This window comes from Echiichthys vipera (genome assembly GCF_963691815.1).
Source record: "Echiichthys vipera genome assembly, chromosome: 11".
NCBI lineage: Eukaryota > Metazoa > Chordata > Actinopteri > Perciformes > Trachinidae > Echiichthys > Echiichthys vipera.
The window spans coordinates 4,838,048-4,852,455 of record NC_139836.1 but is presented as its reverse complement, the minus strand read 5'-3'; the positions used below and the strand labels follow the sequence as shown (position 1 = coordinate 4,852,455).

Genomic DNA, 14,408 nt, shown 5'->3' with positions numbered 1-14,408 from the left:
GAAGAAGCGAGCTGACAGAAACAATGAAGTTGTGTGTACGAGGAAGTGCTTAGAAACAAGGCTGTCACAATAGCAAACGATCCCTCTCATCCACTCAATAGGGAGTTTGAACTTCCTCCCTCTGGTAGACGACACAAAGTACCAAGGACTAATCCTAATATTGTAGAAAATTCCTTCTTCCCTAACGCCATTGGAGCGGTGGACACCATGTCCTGTTGATGCGTCTTTAATGTAGCTGCCACTGCCATCCTGCGTTTTACCCTGAAGATGTTTGTGCGTAAGTGTTGTTGTTGCCGTCCTGCTTGTTGTTTTCATGAGACCAAAGACAAGTTTCCACATTGCGGACAATAAATGAAACTAACTAACTCCCTTTGAATGTATAGGACAGAGTTGGAGTCAGCTGTGAAAAGAAACAGCTGTGTGTCTTAATATTTCATGCAGCACTGAAGTAGAACTTTGTTCTGTTCTGGTCTCACACACTTCACGTCAGACTGTGGAGACTTTAGACTCTGGGGAAGAGACGACATGAGAAAATAATTCTCCACAACCTTTTTTTTTGTCCGATCAGAAAGTTCCCTTAACTGGAGCTGTAACAGATGATGCATTAACTGCTGAGTCGATCAAAAGAGACGTCTTTAAATCATTGAAGTCGAGACAAAATAATTGATAGTTGCAGCCTGAGCGTGAATCACTTACGGAGAAAATCCACAGCCAGTATTTGGTGAAATCTGCCTCCACGATCACGTAAAACTGCACATTTCAGACCTTAAAATTCAAAACGACAGGTCTGAAATAAGAGTCTATGACGTGTGGATAAAAGATGCATGACTGAATCATTTTACTTGCAAAATTGTGAGCGTGCAGGAATTTACTGCACCAAAGGAAACACAGTCGCACACATTCACGGCCAAGAAAGTGTCTCCGGGAGAAACCTCTGAGGAAATGGAGGTTTCACTGAAACATAAACCTGATTACAGACACGAGGTTTCTCATTCAGGACGTCAGAGGAACATTGAAACCAGGGGTAGGCAGTTCCGGTCCTGGAGAGCCACTGTCCTGCATGTTTTAGGTTCCTCCCTGCTCTAACACACCTGAGTCTAACAATAATCAAACTGTGACGAGCATCAGCTGCTTGATAACGAGCATATCATTACACTCAGGTGTGTTAGAGCAGAGAGAAACCTAAAACAAGCAGGACAGTGGCTCTGCAGGACCGGAGTTGCCCACCCCTGATTCAAACACACTGCTAGATAAGGTTATAGTAGGTTATTCATTGGTTTGTTCTAAATGGTCGTATATGTTGTTTCATCGAAGGCGTCTCTCTGTTTTTGTCTCCAGCCGCGAGCAGCAGCTGGCTTCAGGAACATGTGGCCGATCTGAGTCGAAGGTAAGAACATCTGCACCGGACACGTAGAATTTGTGTTTCCAGAATGTGTTTCCTCAGGAGGGGGTCTGGAGTCTCCCTTAGAGAGAGGGGGAGAAGTTCAGCATCCGTGAGGAACTCGGAGTAGAGCCGCTGCTCCTTTGCGTTGAAAGGAGCCAGTTGAGGTGGTTCAGGATCATCTGGTAAGGATGAACCCTGGGCGCCTCCCTAGGGAGGTGTTCCTGGCACGTCCAGCTGGGAGGAGGCCTCGGGGAAGACCCAGGACCAGGTGGAGAGATTAGATCTCCACACTGGCCTGGGAACGCCTCAGGATCCCCCAGTTAGAGCTGGTTAATGTGGCCCGGGAAAGGGAAGTTTGGGGTCCCCTGCTAAAGGTGCTGCCCCCGAGACCCGACCCCGGATAAGAGGCTGAAGATGAGATGAAATAAAAAATCTATTTGTTAAATGCATCCAGAGCTGCAATGATAAGTCGATTGACAGAAAAATCGGCCTCTCAAATACTGAGATTTCTCTGTTTTATGTCATATTTACCTCCTTGGGTTGTGAACACAACAAGAAACTGAAAGACGTCGCTTTGTTCACAACAACACGCACAACATCGCGGCTGGACTCCCCCAGCCAAGAGAACTGGGACTTGGTTACTTAAATTATTAATTATTGGTAAACGAGGATCTGCTATCAAACAACAACTAAATGAGCATCCCTATCTCCTGTCTCCTTCTGTCGTCCCTCCTCTCTCTCTGTTTTTCTCTTTCTTTCTGACTCTCGCTTTCCCTTATCAGCAGATTTCAGTCTAAGGTAGAAACAGAAGGATCCACTTACACTGACTCAGCACACACGCATACACGCACACACACACACACACTGTCCTGATGGCGGTAAAAGAGCTTATCGTGTGTGTGTGTGTGTGTGTGTGTGTGTGTGTGTGTGTGTGTGTGTGTGTGTGTGTGTGTGTGTGTGTGTGTGTGTGTGTGTGTGTGTGTGTGTGTGTGTGTGTGTGTGTGTGTGTGTGTGTGTGTGTGTGTGTGTGTGTGTGTGTGTGTGTGTGTGTGTGTGTGTGTGTGTGTGTGTGTGTGTGTCACTGCTTACAGTGTGAATCTCCAGGTGTGTGTATACAGTACATATGGCCTTCCTCAGGGGTCAAAGGTCACCCTCGGCCAGCTTGAGGTCAGTCAGTCTCAGGTGGGCAAACAGATCGGCTCATTGATTGAGCTTCTCAGAAACAGCTGTAAGATCAGTGTGATTGTACGGTGACATGAGAACACACACACACACACGGCCATCTTCTACCTCCTGACCGGGGTTCAAGGGTCAAAGGCCGCTGTAACTGCAGCCCTGTTATCAATGATCTCTTGGTAAAACTACACTTTATCCATTGCTGACTGATCACCTTGTGTGTGTGTGTGTGAGTAAGTGAGCGTGTTTGTGTGTGTGTGTGTGTGTGTGTGAGTGACTGAGTGTGTGTGTGAGTGAGTAAGCGTGTATGTGCGTGCAATTCCAGTTTCATTGTGTGAACATATGTTGCTTTAACTTATTTGATTAAAATCATTATGTACATTTCCGTAAGTCAACATGTTTTAGTCCATTATAGTATTTCTTGACCTTCCATACACCAAATGATTAATCAGAAGTCGGGCCGGGCGATAAATCAATATGATAACGTATCGTCCGTCGATGGAAGTGTATCGTGTATCCTGTTTGTTGAACAAAGGCTTCCCTGCAGACGTGAGACTGCAATGAGCTCAAAGTCTGACCCCTGATAGTCTCTGGACACCTGATATCTGCGGTTGGAAGCTGATATTTTGCACCAGAATTCAATATCTCTTCAATTCTGTTGATGCAAAATGTTTCCCAAAGAACCACAGACGTTCTCCGCATCCTGCAGCATTTTATGCCGATCAGGAAGACTAAGAAAAAAAAACAGCAGATTTCATCTTACAGGGTTCTTATGCAGAAGTCTGGGATTGAATCTGAGTCATCTCCAGGATCAGTTTGGGAAAATGTTTGTGTTGTTTCCAGACAATTATCTCACTTTCTAAAATAAAATATATACAAATCTAGACAAGCTAAACTACCGCATCGTAGCCTACCTGTAGAAGATGTGACACTAATCAAGCTGGCTGTAGAATGGTTTCCATGGTTACCATTTGCCGTGCAACTGCGATTCTCATTCACGTGTCGTCGAGCCGGCCACCTGTTGTCAGTAGAGAGAGTGTCTGGGACGATGCAAGCTTTAGCTGGGGCGGCAGTAGCTCAGTCCATAGGTTACTTGGCTGGGATCCGGAGGGTCGCTGGCTTGGGTCCCTGTGTGGACCATGAATGGAGTGTAGACTGGTGGCTGGAGAGGTGCCAGTTCATCTCCTAGGCACCTCCGAGGTGCTGTTGAGCAAGACCGGCACCCCAACTGCTTAAACCAAAGTGGGAAAATAAAGATGTAAACATGTTGAAATCTTCCAACATCTCCAACATGAGGGAGGCGGCAATTTTAAGCCGTACGCAGCGGCAAAAGCATCCATTCATACTTGTTAAAAGTTGGATTTTAAAACCTTTTTTTTTACATAATAAGCATCAAAAATGGTTATTACGATGTTTAATATTGACTGAAAAATCCTGAGAAGTCTGAAAAAGTATGGCGTATTTTTGAAATGGAAAATGTGCAGGAACCCTGATCTTAAATATTTAATCTTAAATCCCAGATATAATGGTGTCAGCGTACATATCGGCCAATGTGTGACAAGGAAGCGCGATTGAATTTGAGGTCATATAGAAACGATGCCCCAGTCGTTTGACCCCCAGGGAGCATATATGAGTTCATGTTTCATATGTAAAATGTGCGGCTGAGGACGTGTCCTGGTCACAGTTCTCTGCACCCAGCTGTTTCTCATCAGTGCTGTGTGATAACGCAGTGCAGGGATGAAGATTACAATGTGCTCCTGTGGCTCTGCGGAGGTTAAGTGCGTCCAAAACCCCCTCACCTGCAGGAAGCGTGCCCTGACAGCATCCACGGGTCCGCCGCGGTTGCACCGGCAGAATGAATGAAAAAAGCTCCACATATGGTAAATAGGGAGACACGGTGGTGTGGTGGTTAGCACTTTCGCCTCACAGTGAGGGGGTTCCTGGTTCAAATCCCGACTGGGGCCCTTCTTTGTGGAGTTTGCATGTTCTCCCCGTGTCTGCGTGGGTTTTCTCCGGGTTCTCCGGTTTCCTCCCACAGTCCAAAGACGTGCAGGTGTTCGGTTCATTGATGACTCTAAATCACCCGTAGGTGTGAATGGTTGTCTGTCTCTGTTCGTCTCTATGTGTCCTGTGATAGACTGGCGTCCTGTCCAGGGTGGACCCCGCCTCACACCCGATGTCAGCTGGGATCGGCTCCAGCCCCCCACGACCCCGACAGGGACAAGCGGTTGAAGATGAATGAATATATCATTCATGTTGTTAGTGTGGCTCAAAGAAGAACTTTAAAACGTGTAAAACGTGGAGTTGGTCAGTGATCCAATCTCCAACGGGTTTAGTCCTCTTGACGAACCGTTTGTTGCTTCTCTTTCATCTCGGGCTGCTCATCAACCTCCGGTAGAAGCTAGAGCACAGTTACCGAAGAGTCTCAAGCTGCTGCGAGAATGTGCGTGAGTACGAGCACAAGCAGCGGAGGGCGGGGCCAGGTGCAACATTTCTCAATGAGGGAGAGAAAGAAGATGAGCTTCCGACTCCGTCTCTGAGGTTTTTCTTTACTGTGTACGTGGGGAGTCCATGTTTGACTACATATTAATCATATCAGAGCAGTTTTTAAATACTTTAACACTTGTCTGGAGCGAGAGCTTAAGTGCTTCACATCTTTCTCTCTGTTGCCATAGAAACATAGACTGTGACTCCCAAGCAGACTGATGCTGTTGTGATGAATATTACATCCTACTGTGTATTCCCACATCTGACACACACACACACACACACACAGGCACACACGCAGTCAGCAGCTCAGTTGGTTACTCGGGGCGACAGCCTGGAGAGTCGTGCGGCAGCAGAACTGAGCTGTGATTGGCTGAGAGGGCAGAAATGAACAGGACGTCCCAGCCTAGTTTCCAGTCTTTGAGTGTGCGTGTGAGATGCTCTGTGTGCCTTCTTACGAGCACTTTGTGTGTGTGTGTGCGTGCGTGGCCATGTTTTCCTGTGCGTATGTGTGTGTGTGTCTGTGTGTTTGCATGTAATGTGTGTGTTACTGTCTGTGTTGTAACAGCCCGTCCCTACTTAACCCAAGCAGGGTCTGGGGGCCGACTGGGTTATATAAAGCCTGCTGCTCTGTCAACCTCACCAGCCAGAAGCCTCAGATGTGTGTGTGTGCGTGTGCGTGTGTGTGTGTATTTGGGGAGGATGGAGACAGATACTTTAAGAAACTGTGTGTGGCAGAGAAAGAAAGAGAAATGTAGCTGATTCGCATTTTCTGACCCTGATTCTTTTTACTTTAATTGAAAAATAAATTAAATCATCCGTCTATAAATGAGTATTTTATGTATTTTTATCTGAATTTTCAGAAGATTGTCGTCTCCATAATGAACAGTTTGTCTTAAATATAACGCATGCGATCGAGCGTTCAGTCAGTGTGGCGCCAACAGAGCAGAGTATCAAGTGTTTGTTTGCTTTCGCTCGGCTTTAATCCCTTGCTCTCTGTCTGCAACGTGTCTGGATTAACACACACACACACACACACACACACACACGCGCACATGCACAGGGTCACATGTCAAATTATATCAATGCATCAAGAGGGATTATGGGAAAGCTGGGATTGTCAATCTCATCTCCAACTTTTCTCTCTTTCTCTGTCCGTTCTCTCTTTTTTTGTGAGTGTGTGAGGGAAAGTTTCACATTTAACTGAGTGTGTGGTGATTTTAAGTTACAACTAAACTAAACTAGTCCACCAGATGAGTCGCATCAACCTTTGACGCTGGTTAGCGCTCCTTTCAAAAACCCAAGATGTAAAATGCCGGTCGGCTGACTTCTAAACATTAGTCCACCATACAACGGGGGACGTCACGTCAGCTACGTCCATCTCTGTTTGACGCTCTGTCTCCATCTCTAGTGCTAATAATGTGTGAACTTGTCTGAGCACAGTAAGATGCTGCGGATACAGTTATTGTCCCCCAAAATAAAATGCATATTTAGGGTTCATTCTGAAATGAAAGTAAAAATAGATGAAAGTCTTTGGCTCTATTGGTCCTTCTTCACTAAACTCGTAGATCAAAGAGTCTACGGTTGTTCTGGGTTTTACCCTCCCAGCTATAGTTAAATTCGTACCATTCGTACCGCGCCCAAGCACGCTTCATGGCTAAAGTCTAGTGCGTTTGACCAGAGTTCAACTGCTTGCCACCCACGGCCCGGTTGAGAGAGATGGGCTTTAGCAAAGCATGATTGCACATGTACGAGCACAAGCGCGAGCATTGGCGGCGGTTTTGATGTCTATTTATATACTATTGTTCCCTGTGACGGACATTTAAAAAGATGCTGACGAACGGTTCGCGGAGGGTGCAGTGTTGAGGGGTGATGACGTGTAAGCAAAAAGCATTCGCGCTGAGGCTCCATTTCAAGTCATGTGAGTGCAAGCGGGCCTGGGCCGCGGGGGAAAAGGGAGGGGGGACCATCACCCTAAAGCACGGGGCACGGTAAGAATGGACAGTGTGAGTGCGCCCTCAGTCAATGATTTCCATAACAAACTACTCCAACAGGATTAATTAGACAAATCGTCCGACTGCACAAACCACATGCAGTTTACCGAGAAAGATAATTCTGTAGAATAGATCTTCAAAGGTCACAGTTATGAACAAATATGTAAACTTTAGGCTGCAGAACAAAAGGGAAACAGGGAAAGAAACTAAAACAGCATCCTAAATCTGCGGTGGGGAACCCAGAGGCTCAAATGTTGTGACTCACCGCTCAGTTTTAGGACTTTCAGACGGAGACTCTGTGTTCCTGACTGACTCTGTGGCTCTGATCCGAACACAGAGCGTTCAGCGGTGAATCACGACCTGTGCTCGCATCTCTGTCCTCGTGGAGTCCCAGCAGTCCCTCCATTATTCACGTCCATCTCTAGAGGACGTCATCGCCACTGTCGGCCTCCGAACGAGACTCAGATTCACAAATTAAAACTGAGCCGGACGATGTAAAACCAAAATAGCAAGTTTCATAACCAACGCGCGCATATTTCCATTCCTTATTTTAGCGACATGTTTGAATTTATCTACACGTGTCGGCATCCACGTCACCTTTTTGACCATCTAATGACAACATCCGCTGCACTCCTCTTCATGTTTGTACCAGAGCTGGACGCCATCGGGCCCTTTGACATTTTGGAAACTCGATCTGACGCGCGGCATTCATCAGAAGCACTCATTGACCCGTTAATCGGGTTCAGGAACACCGGGCCGGTTGTGTTGCCCCGAGAGCATAGGGCTAGCTAAGCAGTGTTAGCTCAGACAGTGGCGCTCTTCATGAGATAAAGGTTTGAATCCGCGTAGACCGTACAGCCTCAGACAGTGGCGCTCTTCATGAGGTGAAGGTTTGAATCCCTGTAGACCGTACAGCCTCAGACAGGGGCGTTCTTCATGAGGTAAAGGTTTGAATCCGCGTAGACCGTACGGCCTCAGACAGGGGCGCTCTTCATGAGATAAAGGTTTGAATCCGCGTAGACCGTACAGCCTCAGACAGGGGCGCTCTTCATGAGGTAAAGGTTTGAATCCATGTAGACCGTACAGCCTCAGACAGGGGCGCTCTTCATGAGGTAAAGGTTTGAATCCATGTCGACCGTACAGCCTCAGACGGGGGCGCTCTTCATGAGGTAAAGGTTTGAATCCATGTCCACCGTACGGCCTCAGACAGGGGCGCTCTTCATGAGGTAAAGGTTTGAATCCATGTAGACCGTACGGCCTCAGACAGGGGCGCTCTTCATGAGGTAAAGGTTTGACTCTGCGTAGACCGTACGGCCTCAGACAGGGGCGCTCTTCATGAGGTAAAGGTTTGAATCCATGTAGACCGTACGGCCTCAGACAGGGGCGCTCTTCATGAGGTAAAGGTTTGAATCCATGTAGACCGTACGGCCTCAGACAGGGGCGCTCTTCATGAGGTAAAGGTTTGAATCCATGTAGACCGTACGGCCTCAGACAGGGGCGCTCTTCATGAGATAAAGGTTTGAATCTGCGTAGACCGTACAGCCTCAGACAGGGGCGCTCTTCATGAGGTAAAGGTTTGAATCCATGTAGACCGTACGGCCTCAGACAGGGGCGCTCTTCATGTTTGACTTTATCTACATGTGTGTCGGCATCCACGTCACCTTTTTAACCATCTAATGACAACATCCGCCGCGCTCCTCTTCATGTTTGTACCAGAGCTGGGCGCCATCGGGCCCTTTGACATTTTGGAAACTCGATCTGACGCGCGGCATTCATCAGACGCACTCATTGACCCGTTAATCGGTTTCAGGAACACCGGGCCGTTTGTGTTGCCCCGAGAGCGTACGGGGTCGGCTCTGCTCATCAGCTGAATGTTTGAGGCCAAAGAGTCGGAACATTTTCTTTTCTCTTGTCCCAGGTAAACACTTTACCTTAAGACTTTAAGTTGTAGTTTTCAATCCCATGCTTTTCCAGAATTCAGAAGACTTAATTCTGCTGTTTCCACACAGTTGTACTCTTCATGGTTGAGTTTGGTTGTAGATCCAGGTGCTATTTCGTAGCTAGATTTTAAAAAACGTGATAGTTCTGCTCGCCTCTTTAGTCCCGTCTGATGTGTAGATGTTAGATGAGGAACTTCTCTTGCGCCCGTTAAATAACAACCTTTTACAAACTGTTTGGTCTCCGTTGATGGAAGAGGAGTTATCGATGTGTGTCCTCATTGAACTTGTTCAATTAAACCAACAGCAATCAAGTCCCACTGATTAAATCGGCATCTCGCCCAGAGCATGCAGCCGCGGTGGACACTGCTCCGCTGTGTCACATCATGTTGTCAGATAACATTAAACCACATTCGATACATCACTTTCTGCTGAATGCCTTTGAGCAAGGCACCGGATCTTTGCCAGCTCCACTGTGGACCGCTCTGATCTCTGATTGTTAGCTAGCTAAGCAGTGCTAGCTTAGCACGGCCTCAGACAGGGGCGCTCTTCATGAGGTAAAGGTTTGAATCCATGTAGAACGTACGGCCTCAGACAGGGGCGCTCTTCATGAGGTAAAGGTTTGAATCCATAGTGTAATAGGAGTAGGACTCTTAATAGGAGCCATTTTGGGCTCTTTACACAAACACACACATGGAAATGAAACGGCACGCTTCACACAGTCGTATATCTCAACATGCACCGCGCGGTACTTCTTCTATGGGGGAAAATAGAGTCGGCGGCTGCTCACCGTAGTTGGAGACCTGTTGTGGCTCAATATTGGTCCATATATAAGGAGCACCGGATTATAAGGAGCACTGTCGGCTTTTGAGACATTTGAAGGTTTTTAGGTGCGACTTAAAGTGCGGAGAATACGGTAGCTGGAAAAATTGCAGATGAATCAATAATGGAATTTATTAACGTTTAATATTCCAGATGAAGAAGTGAGGAGAAGAAACTAAAAATGGAAGACTCTCCTTCTATATAATGTCTCTAAACAGGGATTATTAGCTTATTTTTTCTGCCCAAATTAACTGTTTTTTAGATAAAATCTTTCATTTTCCGTATCCTCTCGAGTCTAAAACGCTTAAAACAAAGGATTTGTGAGATCGTAGAACTCACTTCTCTTCCTTTAAGCAGGCTGTTTGTAGAGAAGCTTTGTTGGAAATAAGAACGACCTCATCAGCTCCAGTTCCTCTCAAGTCCATTATGACGGTGTGATCGGGTTAAAAACCTAATCCCAAAGACAAACATAAACACCAGGAGGCCGCAGCTTAGATTGCACCAGGAAATTTGTCCAGAGTTGAGGAAGATCTGCTTTTGTTCCTCTGCCCCACATCCTCTCAGCTGACCTCGTTAACACTGCCGAGACCGTTCTGAGGTTCGATTGCTGAACTTATTGATTGTGACGGTCCTTTGCATATTTCCTCCCCTTTGTTTCTTGTTTTTAATCGATGTAGCCACCTAATCTTCTTTATTGCTTTTTGATTTTAGTTGTCTTTTAGTGTGTTTGAGGTTTAAATAGATAAAATGAGATCAAATGAAACACACTCAGTCCCTTTTAGACAGAAGGGAGCAGATGGCATTTACTTCAAATATGAATCGATCTCTTTTGTTATTTATGTTTCCATGAGTCTCAAGTAGAGTAGAAACTATTCTCCAAACATTTACATCAAACAGCACAGAAAATCAAAAACTACAAGTTCTGGTACTTGGATACACTTAACTTTATTACGATTTAGCACCAGAACAAACGACAGCCTCCAAAATGATCCTAAAGTTTCATCATCGAAGCTTTATAGTGGTTTCACGAAGGAGGATTTATTACAACACTGTTGTGTTAAAGGTTTAATATGGAGAATGAGCAGAACTCTGCCATCTGGTGTTTTAAGATCGTCGTCGCAACAACAAAATATAACTCCAGCAGTGGGGTTGCCAGGTTGGTCAGATCCGGCCCAGTAGCTCCAGGAGACCGGAGTCTGTTTGAGCCTGTTTGAACCCGTCCCCTCCAGAAAATCACAGCATCAAAACAAGGATTAGAGGAGTTTGACTGACAGTTAGCGTTAGCCGTTAGCGTTAGCCGTTCCAGCTAAGTGCAGATGAAAGTGATGTTAGCATCACGGAGCAGCGTAGCCATGTGGGCGTGCGTTTGAATGGCGTTCCTCTCCTTTCTCTCAGTCCATGGAGTGAATGCTCGGCCTATAGTGACTCTGGTTGTTGCCCGTCTCCGCTCACTCAGCTGCTGGGACAAATCACCATTTCATCCAGTGCCAGCCTACAGTAGCTGCACCCAACAACAGACAACACACCAACACACTTTCTGTTCGTGTCCTTTCATCGATCTTAGAATACACTCTTCATCCGGGAAAATTTTAACAAAAAAACAGTTTGAGCTGGGAACTGAAGCTATAAGGACTGTTTCAAATCCTGAAGTTTTCTGATCTTTTATACGTTTTGTTGATACTCATTCATTCATTTGTTTATGATAAATTTGTTTCATAATGAACAAAAGCATCTTTCCTACAGTGTCTCAGGTGACAGAGACTTCTGTTTGGGAACGTTTCTTTGTGATAACATTTGATTTTTAACGTTTTTTTAAGTTCAAGTGAACATTTTGGAGTTGAAGATCTGGAGGCTCCTGTGCATTAATCCTGTTTCTCTTTGTTTGTTTGTGTGTGTGTGTGTGTGTGTGTGTGGGGGGGGGGGGGGGGGGGGGGTACAGCTTGTGTGGCATCATCCCAGGTCTGAGCAGCGTGCTGCTGCCTCGTATGAACCCGTTTGTCCTGATCAACCTGGCGGGAGCTCTGTCCCTCTGCATCACCTACATGCTCATAGAAATCAAGTAAGAACTCTTCTCTGATAAACTCACCTCCAACGTATCGTTAAAACTAGGGAAGCTTTTCCTGCGCTGTTGCCGGCAGTTCCCTCCCGCTGCTTTAAACCGTCCTAATCTTTATCTGCACTGAATTTAAAATGTGGCCTGATGTAGAAAAAACAACAAAACAAAAACACTCCAGTGGGGAAAGAATGTGCAGAGACGGGGCAGGAAATAAGACTTTAAGGGCGCACTCCCACTGTGCCTCCGCCCCGTGCTTTAGGGTCCTTGTCCCCCCCTCCAGGCCCGTTTGTACTCACACTACCTGGGCCTCGGAGAATGCTTCTTGCTGCCTATACGTCATCACGCCGTAACACGTCACACGCATTGATGACGTCATGGCGATGCGTCGAGTCTTCTCCGACTGTTTTTGAATATTTTCATCATATAATAGTTTCCCACTCCGTCATGTTCAAATTCTATTTTTAATTGAGCATTTTAAGAATTTCTTGTCCATTTTTGGCTTAAAATCTGAGCTTAGTTGAGTTTTTTTGGCTTAAAAAGTGAATTCTTGACCTTGGAAACAAACTCACCACAAGGTTCTTTTAATGAGCTTTAAAGAACCTTCACATTTCATCAATGTTTATCATTTTTTTGCCGGTATGAAAGATAAATCCTTAAAATGAACTTAAACTTCTACATCGGCAACTTGGTAAACTCAGAACATCTTCTTGACTTGGCGAGCTCCATCTGCCGAGAAAAATCTGGTGCTGCGATTAAAAGCTTCCAGAACATCTTGTTGATTGTGGTGCTGTTGTTTTCACAAAGACAAAAATGAAAAGTTGTATTTTTTGGTGCCAGAGAAGAAGAATCAAAAGTCAGAATTTAGCTTGAATCTCTAATCTTAAAGAGCACAAAGTTACGCCAGAAATCCTGTCGTCTTGAACACGTTTTATCGTCCTTATTAAGACGTGAAGATGATTTAGTCTCCTGAAATATGTAGAAAGAATTAAACATGTCAGACGTTTCCTCTGTTTCATGAGAGAAACCTGAACACGCTTCAGATATGAATAAAAAACGTGATAGAGAATCAGTTTTATGGCCTTTGTTTCAAGAATTTAGCTTAATTCTTCAGGGTCTAAACTACTTTTCCCTGAAATAAACGTATATTTTTTTTGATGAATTTTAGAATTTAATGAATATAAATCTTTGTAAGGTCACACGTTTATGTATGTATGTTCATGTACGCAGCTCAGAACATTAAAAATGACACATGTTGGCTTTAATTTCATCAAAGTTTCTTCTCTTTTATCCAATTTAATCTCTTATTTTGTTCCTTTATAATCGTTTCCATGTGTAAATCATTAAACCTTGATGTCCTTTCTGTGTGTTTGCTCAGTAACTATAACGCTGTCGACACGGCGTCGGCGGTCGCCATCGCTCTCATGACCTTCGGCACCATGTATCCCATGAGCGTCTACAGCGGCAAAGTGCTGCTGCAGGTGAGACGGACACTTTTACTTTGTTCCCGCTGAGCTCAGTTTCACATTAGTGCGCCGCAGATGAGTGTGTGTGTGTGATTCTGTTTTGTCATCAACAGACGACGCCGTCGCACGTCATCGGCCAACTGGACAAACTGCTCAGAGAGGTGAGAGGCAGCGTTAATATTTAGTTTTTCTATCTTTTTTTGATTGATTTTTGCAGACCAGAACACAGAAACAGGTTAAACATGTACAGTAAATCTGATTTAAGGTGAGAAAAAAAAGAAAACCACAGACAAAAACAGAAAAACCCCGACGTGAATCCGGCTATCCCTCCCAACGACCCGCGTCCGACGCGCTCACAATGAAAATTAAACAAACAAGTAATCGAATAACACGTCACAAAAGTAGATAAAGTAAAAAATAGGAAAATAAAGAGAAAAACACACAAATTAATAGCAAAAATAATTAACGTAAGTCAAGAAAGCAGCGTTAATATTAATGTTATAAAACAACCTTAAAATCTGGGATTAATTCAACATGTTGTACGTTGGATTTTTGTGTATTTGTGTGTTTTTTGCATCGATTGCTGTTTTTTATCCACTGTTCTTTCAATACAAAGTCAATTGGTCCTAAACACGCGCCAGATATAAATAAAAACATGATAGAAAATCAGTTTTAACGCCTTTGTTTGAAGAATTTTGCTGTTTTGAGCAAATTGTTCGGGGTCTACTTCTCTACCTGAAATGAATGTATAGGTTTTTTTTTGAGAAATGTAGAATTTAATAAATATAAATCTCATTCTTTGTTCACGTTCGCAGCTGCAGGACTTTAAAAATGACAAATGTTTCAGGAATGTAGCCCGAAAAGAACCAGCATAATGAAATCCATGACATGTTCGATTCCCATTGGTTAACTGCTCTTCTTTGTGTCCAATCAGGTGTCGACTCTGGACGGCGTGCTGGAGGTTCGGAACGAGCACTTCTGGACCGTCGGCTTCGGATCTCTGGTACGTTCGTCAGGCGGAGAACTAAACACACGGAGGGGGAAATGGAAATTAAAGGGACGCTTTGCTGAGTTGAACCCAGCTCTGTG

General features: G+C 45.0%; 1 protein-coding gene across 1 annotated transcript in view; it reads left to right on the top strand.

Annotated features, from left to right (window-relative positions):
- The window catches only part of slc30a6 (solute carrier family 30 member 6), a gene marked incomplete at its 5' end in the record, with an annotated part of 59,607 nt that overhangs the window by 40,119 nt on the left and 5,080 nt on the right, over positions 1 to 14,408 (top strand). The window contains 5 exons of the mRNA XM_083922731.1: positions 1,339 to 1,387; positions 11,740 to 11,859; positions 13,232 to 13,334; positions 13,433 to 13,480; positions 14,254 to 14,322. Coding sequence (XP_083778857.1) covers positions 1,339 to 1,387; positions 11,740 to 11,859; positions 13,232 to 13,334; positions 13,433 to 13,480; positions 14,254 to 14,322 — 389 coding nt within the window. The remainder of the gene's footprint in view (positions 1 to 1,338; positions 1,388 to 11,739; positions 11,860 to 13,231; positions 13,335 to 13,432; positions 13,481 to 14,253; positions 14,323 to 14,408) is intronic.